The sequence below is a fragment of the Clytia hemisphaerica genome, unplaced genomic scaffold (assembly GCF_902728285.1).
Source record: "Clytia hemisphaerica strain Z4C2 unplaced genomic scaffold, Clytia hemisphaerica genome assembly, whole genome shotgun sequence".
NCBI lineage: Eukaryota > Metazoa > Cnidaria > Hydrozoa > Leptothecata > Clytiidae > Clytia > Clytia hemisphaerica.
Genome location: NW_027104238.1, coordinates 120,574 through 144,429, shown reverse-complemented (window position 1 = coordinate 144,429; position 23,856 = coordinate 120,574). Strand labels below are relative to the sequence as shown.

Below are 23,856 nucleotides of genomic sequence, written 5' to 3'. Positions count from 1 at the left end.
TTTTGCTCAAAGATGCGTATTAACAATGCCCAAAACATGGCCTAGTCCGATTTTAGAGAAAAAAATTTTTCCGGCCGAAAATGCCGGAAGTATGCCGGAAAGCGCCGTTTTTCTGGATTTCCATTGGACTTTTTCCATATAATTGGTTGTTTTTTCATTGAAAAACATTATTAATAGCAATGCCCACCATCAAGCATGTTTCAATTTCCAATAAAATTGATTCTTAAAGCCGGAACTTTCTAAAAATCGCCGGAACAGCCGATTTTCGCCGGAAAAACGGTATTTCTTGAATTTCTTGAGCTGTACTTTATATTTTTGCATGAAATTTTGCACACTGATGCAAAATGTCAATACCTAAATTGTGACGGAGCCCGATTTTTGAAAAAAATTCATTTCCGGCCGAAAATGCCGGAAATATGCCGGAAAAACTGTTTTTTTGGCATTTTCTCGAGATTTTATCATTAGTTTTTTCAGATTTTTTGCTCAAAGATGCGTATTGATATTGACAATGCTCAAAACATGGCCGAGTCCGATTTTTGAGAAAAAATTTTTCCGGCGGAAAATGCCTGAAATGTGCTGGAAATCGCCGTTTTTCTAGATTTTCATTGGACTTTTTCCTTGTATTTGGTTGTTTTTTCATTCAAAAACATTATTAATAGCAACGCCCACCATCAAGCATGTTTCAATTTTCAATAAAATTGATTTTACTCTCCTTCCCTCTTCCCCCATCAACAATCATAATGATAAAATTTAATGTTTTATGCATTTTCGCAAAACGGTATATCGTCTGACTGATTGTTTTAATTTTTCTCCTTATTGCCTTATTATCTAGCTTTCGTCATCAGGTAGGTCCATTCAGCATGTTGCTTGTTACTGCTTGTTTTCAAAGAATTTTAGAAAAAAAACTTTAGCTATTTACCCCCTTGTGTAAAACCGTGATTGATCCATGCATGTTTTAAAAGTAGTATACTTTAAGTGGATAAATTTTGGCGGGGATTAAATTTGGCGAATTTGGCGAATTTTGCCAAAATTCGCCAAATTAAATTCACGCCAAAATTTTGAAATTCGGCAATTCGTCAAATTAAATCCCCGCCAAATTTAACAAAAAGAGAATTATGTGAAAGATCACAACTTTTTAGTATATTTTTGAGTAATTTTCACCCATTTCAGTGTGACAAAATTTCCAATTCGCCAAATTAAATCCTCGCCAAATTTAATCCTCGCCAAATTTAATCCTCGCCAAATTTTACGAAATTGATCTATGACCATATTAAATCCCCGCCAAAAATCGTATTTTGGCCAATCGCCAAATTAAATCCACGCCAAAATTTATCCACTTAAGGTAGATAGGACACGAAGTTCCTGAAACGCACGAAGTTTGTCTGTCACTGTCAATCTTTAGGCGCATTCCGGGGGGAGGGGCTTTGAGTATGGGAACGTGCCGCTGGTCAGGGCTCCTTTTTAAGGTTCTGAAGATATCTGACTGGCGGGTCCCAAATTTACTGATTTTCAAGCTGTGTATCTGACAGGGTCGATGTTCGGTTATTTTGGACAATTTTCAGGATGGAAAACAGAAAATTTTTGAATTTTTGTCTACTCTTAGTCATTTTGCCACTTTTTAGGATGAAAATGGGAAGAATTTTCGATTTTTCGTTCTGACAGGGTCCCAAATTTACCAAACATTCAGATCTGACAGGGTCCACTTTTTGAACTCCAGCTGCACTTTCACTTTTTGAACTCCAGCTGCACTTTCACTTTGGTCGTCAAGGTTACATCTTACAGAATATGGAAATGTAGAACCTCTCTTTATTGTTAATTCTCCTGATATTTTTACTCCATAGTCAACGGTCAATGGTCAAGTTGGTCTAGAATGACACCATGTACAAAGACTTGTGGCTTTGGGAGTACACAGAGAACAAGAACTTGTACCGCCCCTGCACCCAGGCATGGAGGGCGGGATTGTGTTGGAACGCCAATTGAGATTATTGAAGGGTGTAATCCGTATCCTTGCCCAGGTGCGTGTTGTATTTAATTCATTCGTAAGGACATATCTTGAATTGAAAGCTATTAAAATATCCCTCGGTATAGTTTTTTGATGTATAAAAAGATTATCAACATTAGACTATTTCACCACGTCGTTGTATTTCGCTGTAACTTTCACTTGCAATGGGCTCACTACGTTCGCTGAATACAAACCCACAGATTTATGTGAAGCCCAAAGGGTTATTAAGCTCTTTCAAGCAAAAAAAAAATAAATATTACAAAAATTATTGCTGCTATTGTTTTCGAAAACCTGCATTGAAGCTTCTTATTAGTCAAGTGCTGAAATTCTATTGTAATGTCATGGATTTTCTCCCTAACCTCGGCACACTTTTCAGCCAAAAAAACAACATCTAGCCCTTCGGGCTTCATAAATCTATGATTTGATCATGACTTTTCAGATAACTTGGACTTACTATATTCTACTGCACTCTTGCATTCTTTAGTGAATGGAGGCTTCGGTGATTGGATTCAATCTGATTACTGTACACAACCATGTGGTCTCGGTGGTGTAATACCTTTTCGAAGATTTTGTGATAACCCAAAACCAAAATACCGTGGCGGGGGTTGCCAGGGTTCAAATTACAGAACTATTCCTTGTAATGAACATATCAGATGTAATGAGTGTAAGTTTATATTCAATTTTTTTTCAAACGGTTGCTATTTTTCTCGTATATATATTTGAACCACACATATTGCAAATTTTGTTGTTCATTGAAATTTTTGGTTCAACATATTGAAGCAGATAATTTACTTATAAAGATATTGTTTATCATTGAAATCTTAAGTAGTGTTATATTGGTATTTTGGCTTTGCCTAAAAACTTAATGAACCATACCGTTAAACTTCCCAATGTCTTTCTCACACGTCTCTGTCAGAGATTCGGTACACTGAATGTCACCCTATCTAAAAACTACCCTGTCACAGCAATCTGTTATCGGATTCAAAATTTTCATAAAAACTTTTGTTTATTATTATATAAACTTTTCGTTTTATCCTTGATGTACTAATAATAAGTTTCTCAAGTAAAAATTGTTAGCCTAGAGCATAAGCCCAGTAGGAATTATAGTGATTCCGATTTTAGGGATCTAGGAAGGGATTTCTGGGGATAGAGGGATCCCGAGATAACGAAAGTACTCTAAGTAGTTAAGAAGAACTAAAAAAGATTTTAGGAAAAATATTGATTTTAGTCTATTTTCTTCGTTATGTTGACAACAACTCGAATTATGAGACAAATAAAAAATATCTGATGACACGTTTTAAACTTTGTTCATTTTTAGCTATCAGCGTGACGTTTATTAGTAAATTGTTGGATTTGGATTGGTATTATACAATGGTTTACAAAGATCACCATCATTTTATTGATGTCAGAGATCAGTTAACTGATGCTGTAAGTAGATCCTTTATTAACCCATAACTAGCCTAGTGGAGTCACGAAAGGTATCGCGTCCAGTTTTATATTACTAATAGGTGAACTGCAGAAATTGAAATTAATATGATGGAATTGGTTCAAATGGCCTCTTCCAGAAAAAATATCTCGGACAGCAGGCGTCTAAACCCCCCCCCCCCCCCATGTACGAACGTTTTCTGGAAGAGCCCAATTTACTGTGGTAGCTAAAATAGGGAAAAATCCTAAAGAGCACAGGAAAAATTGACGGTAAAAAGGAAAAGTTTTCATTTTCTTTTCCTATATATTTTATTGGAAAAATATTGAAGAAAATAGACGGTTTAAAAATTTTCAAAGACCAAATTTACCACATGGTTAGTAATTTGTTGTAAAGAATGCAAAAATTCAAATCTCGGTCCCAAAGATCGGTAATTTATTTCAGGGGCAAAACTTTGGTTAACCAAAAAGGTTTTTGAAATTACTTCCCCTAAATTTCATTCCTTGTATCCCTTGGATTTTATATTGTGGACTTACGGAAAAAGTAGAAATTCGATCATCAAATGAATCAGCATTTTTTTTATGTCTTTAGATTATGACTGTAATGAATGCATCAAGTGTCGGGAGTGCGAATGTTGAAGCAATCCACCTCAATCAACTCTCGTAAGTATTCTCCAAGTTGCAATTATTAATTTGTAGAAAGGCTCTTTTTTGACTGACTAGAAAAATAATTATCGCTAGTCTTAGTCTGGACTGAGATTTACACCAAGAAACTGAAAAATGTTAAAGGTTTTGTTTTTAAATAAATCGTTTGCTTACTCATCAATTTTAATTCACAAGCTTTTCACATTGAATTGACACGGATGTGGAGCAAGATTGGCCAGAAACAAGAAAAGAAAAGCATTTTTTGCCTATATCAGCATAATCATGAACATATAAACGACTGGACATCTATCTTTTATTGTCTCTTTGAAGCGAGCTTCGTTGCCGCCTGTATTTCAAAATTGGTATGAAAAATCCGACAATATTCCGTCATAATTTTATTTCTTTGAATTATTTAGGTAAAAGGATTGATAGAGCTTGAACATTACTCGTAATTCACAAAAACATTATTTTCGAATTTTTTCACAAGTTTGCAATATATTTTATCAACATTTTTCAACTTTGAAATGCAGAGTTTCAACTGCGTGTATACTTTTGAATCCCTTTTGTCACTCCAATAATTTTTTTTATGACTTGAAAAAAATAGCTTGCGAAAGTTGAAAGCCTGTGTCATAAGAATATCAAAATTAGAATGTGACACTCTCTAAAATTATTCGACACTTTTAAGTCAAAATTTAGAAATATTAGTCGGAGTTTTGACAAGCTGACGATGATTTTGCCTCTGTTATCTTTGTCATGATATAGATAAAAGACTTGAGAAGAGTAGAACAACAGAGACTTTTGTCGAAGTTTTGACGTTGTTAGCAAGGTATTCCCAAGTGGTATATCATCAAAATCTATTGTTTCATTTTATGCTTTTAACGAGGCCGCAACGAAGCTAGCACTGTTATCTTCAAAAAGACAAAGGAGATGGATGTCCAGTCGTTTATATGTTCATGGCATAATATAGCAATAGTAAGACACTGTTCTGATATATGTGTCCGATATGAAACGGGTACACTTATGGAAATATAAAACCTTTAATAATGGTTTTTCCTAAAATTCCATCCGAGTAGGTAGAAAAGAAAACCAAGATGAGTACGCGATGAAGGTTACGTTTAAGTATAAATAGCTGAACACGAAGATGAAAAATATACATTCATGTAAAAATGTGAAATAAATATTTACATTTTTGGAAAAATGCATCGAAAGTAAAAAAACGGATTAAAAAATAAACGTCGAAACAAAATAAAAGTATTAACATGCACTTAAAAAATTATATCAAATACCCGTAGTGAACAACGGTACTTTCCGTTTGCTGGGATTCAAATTTTCATTTCATTTCTGAAGCTTCTATAATTCGTTGAAGCCATAGAGCTCACTCAGAACATAGTCATCATAAAAAACCCCGGTCTGGCAATGTATTGTTTTAGCTTTTTGTTCAATTTTCTTTTGTTACAAACAAAAGACAAGTTGCGATTTGTATACTTTCTGATCACGTTACCAAAATCTCCTCTTGGGATTGGTCTATTTTCTAATCACATGATCAAAAAGTTTGCAAAATAAATCGATTTTGGTACGTAAGCTCTATATTTTAACAATAAAAGGAGACAAAAGCCTTCCTGACCAGTGTTTTTATAATGACTATGCTAAGAAACAAATTAGATGGAGTTTTTATAAGATACTTAAATAATTGGTCATTTGAAGTAATAAAAATGACGCGTTCTTGTAATAAAATTGTTTTATTAATTGTTAACGACCAACCAAATCAAATAAGAGCTTGTAAAAACTCCATCTCGTCCCCTCAGAAACAGTGATGCAAGTCCCTCGTGTCCGAAATAAAGATTGGTAAGAACTGCTATATAGAAATTAGTGAAATAATTAACATATCTCAAAGGAATTAGCCTATATAATTCAAAAAACTATGCCCAAGGGTGCTGAAATTGAATGTTTCCATCAGCTAAATATTGGTCCATGCATAAGTGAACATGTTCAGGGCGTGTCTCTGGGCATTTCTTAAAATGAGGTGCTGTTATATAATTGGATAAGAAATTACCGCCAGCCCCGCCCTGCATCCAATGTTTCACATGCTTTAAAACGTCCAAACCATATCTTCCACGTGTATAGTACCCAGGGTTTGGTCGACTCATAGACCAATGGTCTCTCATTCGTACTTTAGTATAATGTCCAAAAATCCGTCTCTTTTTCATTCGATATTCATATCCAGAAGGAATCTTCCACGGCTCGTAAAAATCACCCATTAAAATATACGAACCCCAACATTCCAGGCGCCAATTTTGTATAAAGAAGGAAACGTAACCACAATAGGCGAATTTATTTCCAGACAACGATGTATCTTTCATGCATGGTTTGTCAAGATCGAATTGTAGCCGAACACCAATTTTATCGAAATCAGCTTTGTGCAGCATTAGATTGGTGAGATTTTGCGTTCGGAATCCAAAATCTTGATCTAAATCCCAAGGCAAAGTGTCATCCAACTTGATTGCAGCCAAGGCTAAAAAATGAATTTATTTTAGGATTTCTTTAAAGCAAGCGAGCTTACTTGGCTACTATAGCTAGGACGTTTTTGAGCACTTTGAACTTGGGGTCCTTTTTGTAAATTTAGATCGAGTTTTAAGCTTAAAGGGCAAAAAATTGATGAAGTTGCGGGTTTGATTAGATATTATTGATCAGTTATTTTCACTTGGAAACAAACAAAACTAGTTAAATTTTGCTAGAAAATAGTTTTTCGATTTTTAGGATTTAGTTTCAAAAACACAATCTTGGATTGAGTATTTTGGCCGGTAAACGGACATAAAAAAAGTGCTTAGAAAAGACCATGGAGAGAGCTGACTATAGAAAGCAAGAGTTTTGTGAAAGTGATATCTCACCTGAGCCGTCATCATTAGTGTACTGGTAACCAAGTTTATCGAATAGTTTGTAAATCTCCATTAACTCGTTGTGCATGTATCTTAAACAGGAGCGAGGTTTCAACATATCATGTTTCTGCCAACCACAATCACTTTTCCCTTCATAATAACCAAATTCATGATGGATTATTTCATTATCGTCCAAAGTCAAAATAATTTCTGATATACTATTACTGATAATGAATTCTTTCCATTGGTCTCGTTTCAAAGATCTCAACCAGTTTTTTGAATTTCCAATATGAAAAATACTACCAGGATGAACTTTGATATTTTTATTTTGTATGTTTAATTTAAATCCAAGTTGCAAGTATAAAAGTTCTTCTGGGGTATTTGGGTTATTTTTGAAATATCCAAGAAGAAATTTTGTCTCCATTGCAAAGGGTCCTTCGATGAAGTCACAAACAAGCCATTTTCTACGGTGATACAAATCCCTTCCAAATTGTAATATATATTGACTCCAGATCAATTTTGATTGAAAGCAGCCGGTACTCCATTGGCCATCCGGGTAGGTGATTGAGCCGGAAACAACATCAGCATCACCTTCGATCAAAGGTTTAATAAATGTTTTCAAATCAAAGCTCTCATCAAAATAGCGTAAATTGCGTGCCATTAACACATACTTCGTTTCTACATTTTCCAATAATTTTGTCAGTGAGCTTGCTAAGGGTTCAAGTGTTGATAAATCAACCCACTTCACATTTGAGTGAATCTTTTTAAGAGCTTTCATTTCTTTTCGATGTATAGCAGACATTGCTCCTGATAACCCAAATAAAATATTAGTCGATCGAAATGTGGCATCATTTTTAAAAACTTTTAAGTTTGATAATAAGTGAGATATATCATTTATTTCATTTATTCCATTAAAGATTATAGTGATTTTATTAGCATTCTTACTTGACAGTTTTACAAAACCCATTCGACTCAGCTCTTTGATCTTGTCCAACATAATGGTACTAATATGTTCGTTCCTTTCATATCGTTGGGCACGAGCTAACTGCTTCATAAAGGAAGATAACTGATGGAAATCATACTTGTCAATCAATCTTTTACCGGCTTTTCGAAATGAAGATTTTGTAGATTCGTAGCTTGGTGTAGTTATGCTGGTATTGGTGTTACTGTCGTATGTTTGATTGAATCTCAACTCAAATAAAATGATGGTGCTAACAGCAAAGAATACAAAAATAAATTGTTTTTTCTGTCCTCGACTTGGCCCATACATTTTTTCTCTATCCTTGTAAAAAGGTTTTCAGTTAATCAAGAGTGGCTGAAAATGTTACATGTCTCGAAGACCAACAAACCAAATAATGTCGAATATTGTTCGTATAGTCCTAATGATGAAAAAGAGGAAAAATAATTATTAACAATAAAATAAATAACTATCATAGCATACACTTCTTGATCAAAGTCAGGTTCTTTCTCTGACCATGTTTTCTATCATGATGATCATGAGTCCACTTGATAACTCTCACACATCAAGGGCAAGATAACAGTAATACAAATTTACAGTGGTAAAAATAAGGATGCATTGGAAAGGTTAGCTCCATCCTTTATATAATCACAATGTCCCATTGAATACTTAAAATGCATAGAGGTATGGCAAACTTAAATGTTTTGAAATCCAGTAGCTGAGTCGTTTTAAAATAAATTATATACCTTATAAATCAAAACTATATTGATGAATTAATATTCTGCAGATATATAGTGAATAATAGCAGGTATATACCTTTAGTGGATAAAAATTTTAAATGAATTAGCTTTTGCAATTTTCTGGAATTCTGGCCATTTCCCCAAGGAGAATAAAATTAAAATTCGGGTAGAACAGGGTTGATTTTCTCACAAAATCTTGCTGCTTAGCATCATTGGAAAGGTATTACAGAGACAAAATCAATTATTGGCTCTAAAAATTGAAGCAAATTGAACCTTCAAACATCAAAGTCCAAAAAATATAGTAGTGCACACTTATACCAGTTTATATTTGGCATTTGATCGGATTTTTCTCATGTGTTTAGCCTAAATTGCCATTTCCAGACTGCTGGTAAACACTGGCACTGACTTATGTCAGTATGTATATACTTATGCTTAAAAATAAAGCGTTTCAAGCATTCTCAACATTGTTATGGCTTTTCAGAACTCAAAATATTTCTTTCAAAAATACAGAGTTTCAAAACTCGATTTAAATTTGAATTTTCTGGTCGTGTAACACCTACAGAAAAGTGCTTGGAATTTTCACTGACAATTACCATTTTGACAGGACTTAACAGGTTTACCTGGATATTTATTAATCCAGAATAAAGTCAGTTAGTCTCACTAGGTAATCAAGCTTTCAGAAAAAACAATATTAGTCATCAGTATTTGTAACAACAAGGATGAGAGTAACCTGAATCAAGTTCAAGTTCCCAAGACAATTATTTAAAACTTGAAAACTTAAAATAAGACAAAATGACCGATTGCAAACGTGCAGCAGCCAGAATATCAACCAACCAAATTTTTCAATTCCCGAGACAGCACTTCGATTTTTAAGGCCTTGTTTATACGCTAGAGTAAAAATAATTCCACACAACATGTACTCTTAGGTTCCAAATAGACGCCCCCCCCACTTGTTAATTTTTTGAAAAGTTTCCAACTGACCCCTGATTGTGTCATTGAAAGGGATAAAGTGTGATCTGTTACCAGAAGTAATTTATCCATTTACAGTACATTTCCGGATTTGGCTTTGAAAACAGAACTCAGAAGTTAATATTCCGCAGAGCGAGCCACACGAACTTGTCGAAAAAAATTGGGTTATGGAGCTGACTGAAAAAACTGTAATCCATTAGTCAAACTTGATCGGTTAATTCTTTTCAGTGAGGATGGAACTTCGATTTTTGAGGATAACGATTTTACCAGCCATGGCTTGGCAGCAGGTTTTAGGTGCCCCGGCTAAGAATTCAGGTGACCCCTAAGATTTAGGTAACCCCTAGTTGCCAAATATTTTAGGTGACCTCTAAGCCAATGACACGTCAAATTTTTTCGAAAATCCTTTTCAAACAATCAAACAAATACAACAGTTAGTTTAGGTTATTGCTAAATAGAATAAATGCCCTAAGAAATAAGAGATAAGCTAAGTACTGAAAGTTCAAGTCAGTGTGCAGATCCCTTGCCAGACAGATTGTCATTTATCTAAGTAAATGCATCAGGATTAAAGAATTTTTACAGATCAGTGCAGTAGGAAGCATTTTCATATTAAGCGGGCTGAAGTTTAGTGACACCGCAAGGGCCAACCATGTCAAGGGCCAACCATGTCAAGGGCCAACCAATTTTGAAAATTTGAGCTCTAGACTGCTTGAAAATGCACTCAAAACATGCACTTATAAGACAATTATGACAAATTAAAAAAGGAAAAACTTTGCATTTTCAGTGTAGCTGGAACCTCGATATTCCAGGATTAGAAAAAGCTATACCTGTTATCTTTTTTCTTTAAAGAATCAACTAGCCATCAACATTGATAAATTACACACATTTACTCAGAAACTTTTAAAATTATCTGCGCCATTATGACTTTCTTAAGTCGTTCCGAAATGAACCAATCGGGTTATGTATCAGATTTCCTATGGCAGTTCTTTTCTGAAATTTGTAAAATAGCTAAGTCGGCCAAAAAAAATTTTCCCGGGTGTTTGAGGAAAAACAGAACTGCTATCATTTGCTTTTTATTTAACCAAATATCTAAATTTGGGCTCAAAAATACTTTAATAAATAAGTTAATAATATTCAATATACTATTTGTATCTCTTAGAAAATAAACACTTATATACAGAAGAACGACATCGTTTATCATTTGGAATGCCCCCGTAATTGGACCATTCTATTGTGGGCGCAAAATAGGGCGGAAACTAAGTAGCACCCTCAGTGCAAGATTGCCGCCTCGTCTTTATTCGCCCGCGCGAGAATGTGAGCTAATCATTTTTTCTCGCGCGCTCGAGGGGAAAAGGAAAGTGATCGATATTCTTTGAAGGAAAAGCGTCAGAAACAAACCCAAAGACCAAAAGATGTATTTTGTTGTTGAGAATCTATCCTGTGAAGATGAAAAATTTTTTGCTTTGCGTTTTTTTCGGAACGCTGAAAAACTCTTCTATCTTCCTATCTTCCTTAAAGGTAAAGAGGTTGCGAGATTTGGGTTAGCGAGGCACAAATCGCTAAAAAGCTGGTAAAATCGTAATCCTCAAAAATCGATGTTCCAGCCTCACAGCCCAGTTGCTACAGCACTGCAGATAATATATTAGATACTTATCTGATATTCCGATGGCGGATTGGCGGCCGCCCACGCTAAAGCTCTAAAGGGAGCGGGCCAATTTCCCATCGGAGAGGAATGATAGTCGGCCTTTGATGTGCCGCATCCTCAGTCGGGTTCAACAGCCCTTGCGTGTAAAGTCATAAATATTTTGGTTGGACCCGACAATCCCCGAAAACGAGGGCTGGGTTACCAGACCTAGCTATAAGCAAAAAGCTCGTACCCAAAAATTTTAAAAATGTCAAAAAATGAAGGTCTTCAAATCTCTCTAAAACCTATTTTTATGGGAATCTATGGTATTTTGTAGCAAAAAGCAAAAAAAAATAGAGCTTAACCTCGCTTTAGAAATTTTTTATCGCATTTTTTAGGTTTTTGTAAAATCGCAGGCCAAAATAGGAGAAAAAATCATCAAGTTTTGCATTTTCTTCTCATTGACTTCATTTTTAACCCCTACTTTTAACCATTTTTGAAATCTACATAAAATTTCCGACAATTTGATATATAACATGCATATGTTCCCGAAAAATCAACATAGGCTAAATCTGAGCCTGCTGCTACGGTACTGAAAAAACTGCTTTGTATTGATGTCCTTATTACTGGTTTTTTTTTCAGGTATAAATTCAAAAAACTAACCAAAAGGCCTCGTTTGCAAGCTGAGTCAACTTTCTATAGGACTTGGACTGGTTAATCTATGATTTGAGGCTTTCAAATCCATTTTTTCACTGACTAGTACTAGGTCAGAGTTTTTGTCACGCCGTGACGGAAAATTTCAATAGCCTGTAAAAATCTATGAGAGTGGAATCAGGTCTTAATTTTCTCCATGAAACATCAACCATATAGTGTTAATCAGAAACCTAAAATAGAAATTCAAAAATCAACCCACAAGATTTTCTGTAGCCATTTTTAGTTTTTGTCACGCCGTGACGGAAAATTTGGGCCTATGTCAAAATTCCCCTATATTTTCGTCAATTGTACTTGAATTGAGATTTCTTTGCTTGAAAATTCTTCAAATAGGTAGAGTATATCAGAATATGCAAAAATGGAGTCAAAAATGCAGAATTACAATGAACTAGAGGTCCTGCAAGGTGGATTTTCTCATTTTTGATCAAAATGTTTCGTAGGCAAATTTTAGAAAAAACTCGGATTTTTTTAGGATTTAGCTCATGTTTTAACTTTCTAAGTTTATTTTGCTCATTCTAGTATGTATTTCTGACAACTTTACATTAAAATTATAATATTTCTTACAAATTCAGGAAAATAATAACATATTTCTCATTTATGATTTTTAGCGTTTCATCACTTTTTTGGCCAAAAATGGGTCATTTTGAGGCCGAAATCCAAAAAAACCGAAATATTAACTTGAAAATAACCCTATCATGTTATATATCAGTGGAAGCGGAATTTTGAGTAGATTTTGAATATCCAAGTTTCATGTCCTGAAAAAGAACTCAATTCAAATTATTATGCTTTAACAGCTAAAAATAGACATGGGTACGAGCTTTTTGCTTATGGCTACCTCCCGCTGCAAAATTCTTGACGCGGTTTCGCAAAATTCCGTAATGTAAACCTTCCAGATGTTGAAAATTTTCCCGACCTTCAGAGCTTTAGCGTGTCGGATGAAAATTTCACCATCTGGGTGCCAGATAAATTAGATACCAAATTGTCAGTTTTTGAGCATTATTGCTTAGATTAAAATATAAGATAAGAAAGTGCCAACCTATGGTCTGATAGGCTGCTTATAATTCAATCACCAAACATAGAATCTAGCCCCCAGGTCCATCTGAAAAAATTTAGGTGACCCCTAACATGGTTAGTCTCCCCTAGCCGCAGGCTAAAATCAGAGGTACCAATTGCTGCTCGACCTTTTAGCCCCCCCCCCCTAAGGCCAGGGGGGTTCCAGCCATGCCAGCTTTTTAGCGATTTTTGCCTTGCTAACCCAAATCTCGCAACCTCTTTACCTTATAAGGAAGATTGGAATTAGAGTTTATCAGCGTTCCGAAAAAATCGCATAGCAGAAATTTTTTCATCTTCACAGGATCGATTCTCAACAACAAAATACATCTTTTGGTCTTTGGGTTTCTTTCTGACGTTTTTCCTTTAAAGAATCACGATCACTTTCCTTTTCCTGTTGAGTGGGCGAGAGAAAAAAAGATTAGCTCGTGTTCTTGCGCAGGCGAATAAAGATGAGGCGTCAATCTTGCCCTGAGGGAGCTATACTTAGTTTTCGCCCTATTTTGCGCCCACAATAGAATGGTCCAAACACGGGGGTATTTCAATTGATAAACTATGTCGTTCTGTAAGTGTTTATTTTCTGAGAGATACAAATATTCCAGGATTAGAAAAAGCTATATACCGTGAGATTGGGTAACTTGCATGTGGAAGCAAACATGCATAGCCCTCAAATGAATGACCTGTCTGGTCATTAAAATATAACTAAAAAAAAATCTCAAACAAAAGTGAGACTGAGCAAGATCACAAAAACAAACCAAAACCAAATGAGAATCAGTATCCTACTATATATTAATAATTTGCACACCCCCACAAATGACTATGCACAATCCAAGGTTATGATTTTACTCCCACACATGCAAAATCTGAATGCATGGAAATAAAATTTTTGACGCCATTTTAAAGAGGATCTTTTTGTTTGTGATTTTGCAAGATGACCTTTAGCGCGCTTGAATCGAAAACGAAAGTGGACCATGTTATTCTGATGGCGTATTGGCGCCAAAATATTTTCAGGCTTACGTAGACTACCTTATAGTGGATGATTTTATAGTTTCTTGTCTCATTCAATGTTACTTTTTGAAACAATCATTCATTTCATGGTTAATTGCTTGGGGAAATTAAATAGGTATTCCCTAATGAAAAATGTTTTGATTTTTATAACCTCTAGAGGCCAATCCTTATTGAGCGGCTTTCAAAAGAATAGAAATTTATTTGTATTGCGATGTCCATTGAAGGAACATGATTTCAGTATCTACTTTATTCTTTATTGAACTGTTTAGGAAATTGATCTCGAGAGATTGACAGATTGTTCACTTTTATTCACTTTGTTGAGGGATAAATTGTTATTTCATCTATTTATCAAACTATTACTGATAAAAAGCTCATTATGTTCTACTTTCTTGAAAAAACTTTATTCCCCTTAGGAATGAACACTTTCTGGTATTGAAAGAGAATGGTTTGTTATTAAACCAATGGTACGATCCATTCTGTAAGAATAAGAACAATTTCGACCCGTTTTTCTTGTTTTTAAATGAACAGAATGTACAGGTGAAAAGTTGAATATATTCGCGTTCATGAAACCTAGTTTATTCCCGATGAGATGGAACAATTTGACATTTCTAGAGAATAAATTCTCATATAACGAATAGAAGGATTTGTTCTCTAGGAATGAGAACAATGTCTATCCATCTTTCTTTCCTAAGAACAAAATGTACGCGTAAAAAATTCAACATATTCTTATATTCTCTTCTCTTTAAATCTTGATTGTTCCCAAAAGTAAGAACAATTTCTGATTTATAAAGAGATTGGTTTGTTATTTGATAAATGATTGAAAGGATGATAACAATTCCGATCATTTTTTCTTCAACGCGTTCATCTAAAGTTATATGGACGTTGTAAAGTTCAATATTTTACCTAGTTTATTCCCAATGAGAAAGAACAACTTCTCATTTCTAAAGAGACTGATTTCTTATGGAATCAAAAGAATGATTTATTCTCTAAAAATGAGAATAATTACTAGTCCCCTTTCTTAATTTTAAGAACAAAATGTACGGGAAGATTATTCAATGTGTTTTTATATTCTATATACTGTAAGTCTAGTTTTTTACCTAAAATGAAAGAACGATTGGATGAAAAATTCATTCCGTAAGAGTAAGAACATTTTTGGTATATTATTCATGTTTTTAAAAGTACAGAATGTACGTTGATATTTTTTACTTTTACAAAACCTAAATTATTCCCAATAATGGAGAACAAATTCATCTTCTTAACGGACTCATTTCTTTTATAATAGATGTAAGTAATTTTCCCTAATATATTACGAATATATTTTTATTTTGAAACTAGAATTTGTTTAGTTTGGGTTTGTTAGACCTAACTTAATATAAAACATTTCATTTTTATGAGTAATATTTAATGTAAATTGAATTTAGTTGGTTGTTTTCAAATGAGCGCCAATTTCATGATGACGCCATGCTTTTGCGGATTTAAAGTGTGTTAAGGATGGAGAGTACCTCCGCCTATCATTTTAACTTATATGGGTATTACTACTCTTCACCTTTGATTCTGAATCCTTCCTCTAAATCTGTATCTGTATCTACTTTGACTTACCCCCTTTTCTAAATCAAACCAATGACCAGTTCTTACATATAAAAAGAACAATAAGATCTACAAAGAAAGAAAGTATCAGACCCCCGTCTATCGTACAAATTATGTGTTTATGAAAGTATAAAATGAAATTAAATCCAACTTTGTAAGATATCAAAGACGGGCATGGCCCGCAGAAGAGTGCTCTTCGTAGACTGGCATTCGCTCAATGGATCTGCAAATGGAAAACGGAAACTGATTTTCAAGGAGAATGATCAAGGTAAATTTACTTGTCCTGCTAAATTATGTTTACATGCTGATTTCGGAAGCAAGCGTGGGTTGAGAAAACACATCGAGAATAAACATCCTTGGTTTTATTACTTTGATGAACAGCCAGAAGTTAGCAGAAATATAATAGAACAGAACCAACCAATTGTACAAAGGAAAGCCTCTACCTATTCTAAACCTTATTATTCTATGGACGAAGGAATCGGGAAAACATTTTTCGATTGGTTAAACACTACTGCTGGTGGAGGTAAAAATAGCAGAGAAGCCAAACAGATTGCTAAGAGGGCTTTAAAATTTTTAATGAACAGTACTGGAGACAACGAAACACAAGCTCCGTTATCTAATGAGTTGATTGATTGTTGTATAGGATCTACAACAATTATTCTGAAATTCTTAACTGTTTTAGAAGAAGACTGGAAGCTTTCTTCTTCAGGAGCCTTGAATTATATCAAATCGATTTCTGATTTGATGGATTTCAGAAAGGCAATGGGAGTAAATGACAATGAGCTTCGTTTTTTTGCATAACTGAAGTATACTTGCGACGAGCAAAGGATAATTTACGCAAAAAGAAGCGTCTTGATGGAACAAGAAATTTTGATTTAGAAACTCTTATAGGACGTGATAGTTGGGCAAGTTTAGAAGACATGGAAGAGGTTATCCCTTTCATATAACAAACTTTAAGAGAATTGTGGATAAATGTAAAGCACAATCACCGTTACCAAATAAGCAGGAGTTGACATTTTGTACTCGTTTTGTTACCACGTATCTTTCTTACGTGTTAAATGTAGCAGGCCAATGACTTTCCAGTTTCTAACTTTACCAATGATTGCAAAGGCAAAACAAGCGGATGGATTCATCGACCAACGGGAGTTCAAAACCACAGGGAAGTATCTCTTTGATACGCTCATTCTAACAAAGAAATATTTACAATACTTGACACCTATGTTGACTTTATCAGACCCCTGATGAAACCAACCAGTGACTATCTTCTTGTATCGACAGCAGGTACTCAATATCAATCTTTAACTAGTGCAATGACAATATTGGTACATCAAGCCATCGGAAAGTACATACATCCCACCCGATATAGGCAGATTGTAGAAACTGCAAGTGCTGACAGGCTATCTCGTTCAGAACAAGAAATCATTTCGGAAGATCAAAAACACAGCTCAGAGGTTGCCAAGGTGCATTACAAGAAGAAGCAATCAAGAATAGTTGCAACAGAGGGAAAAAGGTGTATGGAGAAAATGATCGGTTCAGCACGTAAAAATCAGCAAGAGGCAGTATCGGAAATATTTGAAGACCTTGCACACTTATCAAGAAACACGTCGCTGAATGATCAAGCTGGCCCATCTTTTCAGATAACGCAAGACACCGGAACACTTCTCACTGTCGACTCTGATGAAGATATGTTTGATGATGACGAAATGGAAGCCCAGTCCCTCGAGGTTAACAACATTATGCAAAGAGTTCAAAACTATGCTCGTCCAGACCTTCTGTAAAAGATCTAAACTCTAATGACTCTCCTGGTGTTGACAACGAGATTACAAGTACCGTAGCTGCATCTACAATCCCAAGTATTCCACTTAACAACTCTCCAATCAAAAGTCTTATGCAAAAGGTGCAACCGAAAAGGCAGGCAAAAAACATTAAATTTACAATTGAAGAAGATGAACAATTGTTGAAAGGAATTGCCAAGCACGGTGATAAAAGTTGGGCTGCCATTGTCAAAGACAAAAGTTTTGTTTTTCATCAATCGAGGACACGTGATTCTTTAAGAGTACGGGCCGATTCTGCAGCATTCAAAAAATTTGTAAAAAAGCAATTGTAATTTTCTTTGTTTGAAAAGTTTTGTTTAGCAAACACTAATATATCATAAAATCTATAAATAATAAAAAATTTATTATTAAATTATTTTTGCTTAAAGTAGCAATAGAATTTTGACACATTGAAAAATCATTTATCTCCATCTTATTTCCAAAATTAAGGTTGCTTGTTCCCACTAGTGTATGGTAGTTACTTGTTATTACATGAATCTTAAGGAAAAGGTCAAAGTGGCGGTTTGGGTGGTAGGGCGAGCCCACCCCCTTATTCCCATCTTATTCCAAAAATTAAGGTTGCTTGTTCCACTAGTGTATGGTAGTTACTTGTTATTACATGAATCTTAAGGAAAAGGTCAAAGTGGCGGTTTGGGTGGTAGGGCGAGCCCACCCCCTTATTCCCATCTTATTCCAAAAATTAAGGTTGCTTGTTCCCACTTGTGTATGGTAGTTACTTGTTATTACATGAATCTTAAGGAAAAGGTCAAAGTGGCGGTTTGGGTGGTAGGGCGAGCCCACCCCCTTATTCCCATCTTATTCCAAAAATTAAGGTTGCTTGTTCTCACTAGTGTATGGTAGTTACTTGTTATTACATGAATCTTAAGGAAAAGGTCAAAGTGGCGGTTTGGGTGGTAGGGCGAGCCCACCCCCTTATTCCCATCTTATTCCAAAAATTAAGGTTGCTTGTTCCCACTAGTGTATGGTAGTTACTTGTTATTACATGAATCTTAAGGAAAAGTCAAAGTGGCGGTTTGGGTGGTAGGCGAGCCCACCCCCTTATTCCCATCTTATTCCAAAATTAAGGTTGCTTGTTCCCACTAGTGTATGGTAGTTACTTGTTATTACATGAATCTTAAGGAAAAGGTCAAAGTGGCGGTTTTGGGTGGTAGGGCGAGCCCACCCCCTTATTCCCATCTTATTCCAAAATTAAGGTTGCTTGTTCCCACTAGTGTATGGTAGTTAGTTTTACATGAATCTTAAGGAAAAGGTCAAAGTGGCGGTTGGGTGGTAGGGCGAGCCCACCCCTTATTCCCATCTTATTCCAAAAATTAAGGTTGCTTGTCCCACTAGTGTATGGTAGTTACTTGTTATTACATGAATCTTAAGGAAAAGGTCAAAGTGGCGGTTTGGGTGGTAGGGCGAGCCCACCCCCTTATTCCATCTTATTCCAAAAATTAAGTTGCTTGTTCCCACTAGTGTATGGTAGTTACTTGTTATTACATGAATCTTAAGGAAAAGGTCAAAGTGGCGGTTTGGGTGGTAGGGCGAGCCCACCCCCTTATTCCCATCTTATTCCAAAAATTAAGGTTGCTTGTTCCACTAGTGTATGGTAGTTACTTGTTATTACATGAATCTTAAGGAAAAGGTCAAAGTGGCGGTTTGGGTGGTAGGGCGGCCCACCCTCCTTATTCCCATCTTATTCCAAAAATTAAGGTTGCTTGTTCTCACTAGTGTATGGTAGTTACTTGTTATTACATGAATCTTAAGGAAAAGGTCAAAGTGGCGGTTTGGTGGTAGGGCGAGCCCACCCATTATTCCCATCTTATTCCAAAATTAAGGTTGCTTGTTCCCACTAGTGTATGGTAGTTACTTGTTATTACATGAATCTTAAGGAAAAGTCAAGTGGCGTATTGGGTGGTAGGGCGAGCCCACCCTTTATTCCCATCTTATTCCAAAAATTAAGGTTGCTTGTTCTCACTAGTGTATGGTAGTTACTTGTTATTACATGAATCTTAAGGAAAAGGTCAAAGTGGCGGTTTGGGTGGTAGGGCGAGCCCACCCCCTTATTCCCATCTTATTCCAAAAATTAAGGTTGCTTGTTCCCACTAGTGTATGGTAGTTACTTGTTATTACATGAATCTTAAGGAAAAGGTCAAAGTGGCGGTTTGGGTGGTAGGGCGAGCCCACCCCCTTATTCCATCTTATTCCCAAATTAAGGTTGCTTGTTCCCACTAGTGTATGGTAGTTACTTGTTATTACATGAATCTTAAGGAAAAGGTCAAAGTGGCGTTTGGGTGGTAGGGCGAGCCCACCCCTTATTCCCATCTTATTCCAAAAATTAAGGTGCTTGTTCTCACTAGTGTATGGTAGTTACTTGTTATTACATGAATCTTAAGGAAAAGTCAAAGTGGCGGTTTGGGTGGTAGGCGAGCCCACCCCCTTATTCCCATCTTATTCCAAAAATTAAGGTTGCTTGTTCCCACTAGTGTATGGTAGTTACTTGTTATTACATGAATCTTAAGGAAAAGGTCAAAGTGGCGGTTTGGGTGGTAGGGCGAGCCCACCCCCTTATTCCCATCTTATTCCCAAAATGGTTGCTGTTCCCACTAGTGTATGGTAGTTACTTGTTATTACATGAATCTTAAGGAAAAGGTCAAAGTGGCGTATTGGGTGGTAGGGCGAGCCCACCCTCCTTATTCTCATCTTATTCCCAAAATTAAGGTTGCTTGTTCCCACTAGTGTATGGTAGTTACTTGATATCACATAAAACTTAAGGAAGAGGTCAAGTGGCAGTTGGGGTGGTCACTTATCTAATGTCGATTATACTCTTAAATATAAGATTAAGGCAACAGTGGTTTGCATTTGAGCTATCTTTTAGTCAATGATTTAGGACCACTAACGGTATTTTGTTGTCACTATTAATATTATGATAATCGTTTATTCATTTTTTCTTTAGTTCTGTAATAATTTTTCAGTTTCTTCTAGGTTCCCCATTGTATTAGAGAAATCAATTTTTTTTGTAAGGGGCTATCCTGCTGTGTTGCAGCAAAAATATATTCATTTCAATTCAATTCAATTCGATGCTTCTTGTGAATTAGAATTGACGAGTAAGCAAACCAGTATCACTCTTATTTAAAAACAAAACGTTTAAAATGAATTTTTGTTTGATAGTTCCATTGATTAAAAGAATAAGTCATGGCTTTTTGCTATTGAATGTTTTTTTTTTTTCATTCCAGCCTACTTTTCTTTTTGAGTAAATGTCTTTTTTAATAGACCTTTTCACCTTTCCATCCGCCATATTGAATTATATGCAAAAATTATGTTGGCCGAATTGATGTGGTGAAATTCCCTTAGAAAGTATGCAAAACATATCCAGACAATCTCAATCGAACGGAATCGACGATCGAACCAGTCGAACCGAATCGAACCGAATCGAACGCAATCGACCGATTGAAAATCAATTGCCGAACGCAATCGAATCTCAATCGAACTTCAAAAATCTGGGTAATATTTGATTGGTTCGATTGTTGTTCGACTGGTTCGATTGTCGTTGTTGATTGTTGTTGTTGTCGGAAAACGTTGCCCGGTTCGGAAGCGTATTGTTGATCGGACCATACTGCTTTCTAACCGTCAAACAGTGAGGATCTTATCGCGATTCTCAGATTTCGGAAAACACCAGCTTTTTGCTGATTTTTGCCTCGATTACCCAAAACCCGTAACCTTTTTAGCTCGAGGGAAGAAAAAAATTAGAGATTTTGGATTTGCCAAAAAAACGCCCAGTCAAAGTTTTTTCATCTTCGCAGGATCCATTCCCAACCTCAAAATACATCTTTTTATCTAGGGGTTTGTTTGGCAAATTCTTCCTTCGAAGAATATCGATCACTTTCGTTTTCCCCTGAAGACCGCGAGAGAAAAAATATTAGGGTCCATGCTCTAGGCGGGCGGCCTAGATTCGCTTTTGTTTTGTATAATTTTATAATGACGTATAAGGTAGCATAATTCATGCAAAAATAATATGATAATCTTTTTGTTTTTATTTTCAGGTATGCCACCAAACATTGACGTCATCATGTATATATTTAGCATGAACAATAGGACCAACAGACTTGACAAAAGGAACATTTTGTCTCCACCTGATATCACGCCCACAGAAGACGCTGTTTAAAAAGCGGGGGTAAAAATAGTAAGTAATAGCTTTTGTAAGTGTTTATTTTGCGAAATATATTATATAACCATATTCTAATATGGTCTACAAACTAGCATTTCTAGAATTTTGATAATGGAAACTTAAATATATAATGAAGAAAAAAACAAACCATTTCAATTTCATTTATACGTTTAACCCCTAGAAAAATTATGTATTAACCTATTATGTAACTTTACATTTCCCGACTCGCTAATTCCCAGGGGAATTCCGATTGTAAACCCGATTGGTTAATTTCGGAATATCTTCATAATGGCAGATAATTTAGAAGTGTCTAGTGGAAAGGTCGTGTGAATTTTTTGATGTCAGTATTAATTTTGTTGGTTGATGGCTTGTTGAATCTGGCAAGAAAAAAGTAAACAGGTATAGCTTTTTCTAACCAAGGATCTGAGGGATTCGAGCAACACTGTCAAAACAAAGATGGCGGCAAAAAATAGACAATGGGCTCTTCCAGAAAAAATCCGTTCATGGGGGGTGGAGGATGAATTGTCCAGGGGTATTGAAAAAATACCAAAAAATTGCAATGTCCAGGGGGTAAATTCCAATGTCCAGGGGTAATTTTTTGTGTCCACGGGGTTGATTTGATGTTTGTCCAGGGGTATAACCCGTGTCCAAGGGTTTAAAAATCAAAATGTCCAGGGGTAATTCATGAAAAAAATAATATATCCTCCACCCCCCATGAACGGATTTTTTCTGGAAGAGGCCAATCAACTCCAGACGATCTCAATCAAACGCAATTGAACGTAATCGAACATCAATCAAACGCAATCGAATATCAATCGAATCTGAAAATTGCGGTAATATTCGATTGAGATTCGATTGCGTTCGATTTGGTTCGATTTGGTTCGACTGGTTCGATCGTCAATTCCGTTCGATTGAGATCGTCTGGACATATGCAAAAAGAAAGTATTAATATAAAACTCACATAATAATTGGCATTATATTAAAGTGTAATCTTGTAGAAGAAAGATTAAAATTTGCTTTTCTTGAAAACTAAAAATAATCATATTCGCTCATCTCCTTAGAACAAGCACTTCAAAAATCAATAACATTAGACATAAACTCAAACTGAAAAATCATCAGCGAAGGTAAAAAATAATCCTTATTCGGCTGACGGTAAATTATTCTCCTGGGAATAGAGCCGCCAAACGATCAAATCAAAACATTGATAATGTGTGACGTCATAATTACTGCTTTTCAGTTTGCGTGTTTTGAAAGTTTAATGTGTGTACTCCGTCTTCGTGGAATTTCTTAATGGCATGAAAGCAGAATATGCTATGTCTTTAAGAACAAATTTCTAAAAGGCTTTTGTTGTTCTGTGAATATTTCTTTTTGGATTAAGAAATTCCATCTTTTATTGTTCTAATGATTATAATATTTATTTATAAGATGCTTTGTTGTCTTTTTAATCTTTGTGTAAACTTGCATATGTTTTGCATTCTTTCCAACTAAATCCGCAAACTTTTAATAAAAACGGGGGTAGTGATGATAAAACAGTTTTTCAACAGTTTATCCTTACACGATAATGACCTCATAGCCGAACTGTACTGGAAAAACTGAACAACTGTTTTGGGAATTAGCAAAGTTCTTTAATCACTTAAAAATAACAAAGGCAATAAGTTCAATATACTTATCGTTTCAATAAAAACAATCACATTATTGTGATTTCACTTAAATAATCAATGATACCAATAGTACCAATGCATCAACATTTAAAACTTTCCAACTTTTAATTGCACTGTTCAAAAAAGATAACATAACGCCCGTTTTTAGTAAAAATTTGGAGATTTGATATTTCACAGAAAAGTGCTAGCACGGGGTATTTTGGGTCCCATATCTTCCCAAGGACTTTTCCATTTGCCTTGAAATTTGACAACCTTGTTAACCTAAGGTTGAACTACCACTGGTATAAAAAATAAACGTTGTAGCATAAGTAGAAAAAAAGTAGAAAAAAAGCTCAATTTTTGCAATCGCAAATTTAAACGCTAAATATCGCGAATTTTTCAACAAAAAATACATTCAAATATAGCGCTTTTGATTCTCTAAAACAAGCAAAAAAATTTTCTCAGTTATATTTAACTATCAGAAGTTACAGGCATTCTTGTTTCCAATTATATTTGGATAGACTTTAGTATGAGTTTTAGCCTTTTTCAGTTTAGTCTGTCAGACGTTCTTTTGTCAAAGCATAGATCTCTATGATTGATTTGAAAGAAATGTCTTTTGAAAATCTAAAAGTACCAGTGGAT

At 35.2% G+C, this 23,856-nt stretch overlaps 2 protein-coding genes across 2 annotated transcripts in view; one reads left to right on the top strand and one right to left on the bottom strand.

Annotated features, from left to right (window-relative positions):
• The window catches only part of LOC136816083 (uncharacterized), a 60,976-nt gene that overhangs the window by 7,321 nt on the left and 29,799 nt on the right, over positions 1-23,856 (top strand). Inside the window, exons 5-8 of the mRNA XM_067072516.1 lie at positions 1,842-2,015; positions 2,487-2,666; positions 3,321-3,430; positions 4,017-4,087. Coding sequence (XP_066928617.1) covers positions 1,842-2,015; positions 2,487-2,666; positions 3,321-3,430; positions 4,017-4,087 — 535 coding nt within the window. The remainder of the gene's footprint in view (positions 1-1,841; positions 2,016-2,486; positions 2,667-3,320; positions 3,431-4,016; positions 4,088-23,856) is intronic.
• On the bottom strand, positions 5,166-8,326 carry LOC136816081 (uncharacterized). The gene is made up of 2 exons (XM_067072514.1): positions 6,958-8,326; positions 5,166-6,581 (listed from the first exon to the last, which is right to left on the bottom strand). The coding sequence occupies exons 1-2, from the start codon at positions 8,213-8,215 to the stop codon at positions 5,989-5,991; spliced, it is 1,851 nt and encodes a 616-aa protein (XP_066928615.1). The 5' UTR covers positions 8,216-8,326; the 3' UTR covers positions 5,166-5,988.

Excerpts from the sequence above, each read along its gene's own strand:
- LOC136816081 (XM_067072514.1), bottom strand. The coding sequence starts at position 8,215 with ATGTATGGGCCAAGTCGAGGACAGAAAAAACAATTTATTTTTGTATTC. Across the intron at positions 6,582-6,957 it reads CACTAATGATGACGGCTCAG|CCTTGGCTGCAATCAAGTTG; the intron begins GTGAGATATCAC and ends TTCATTTTTTAG.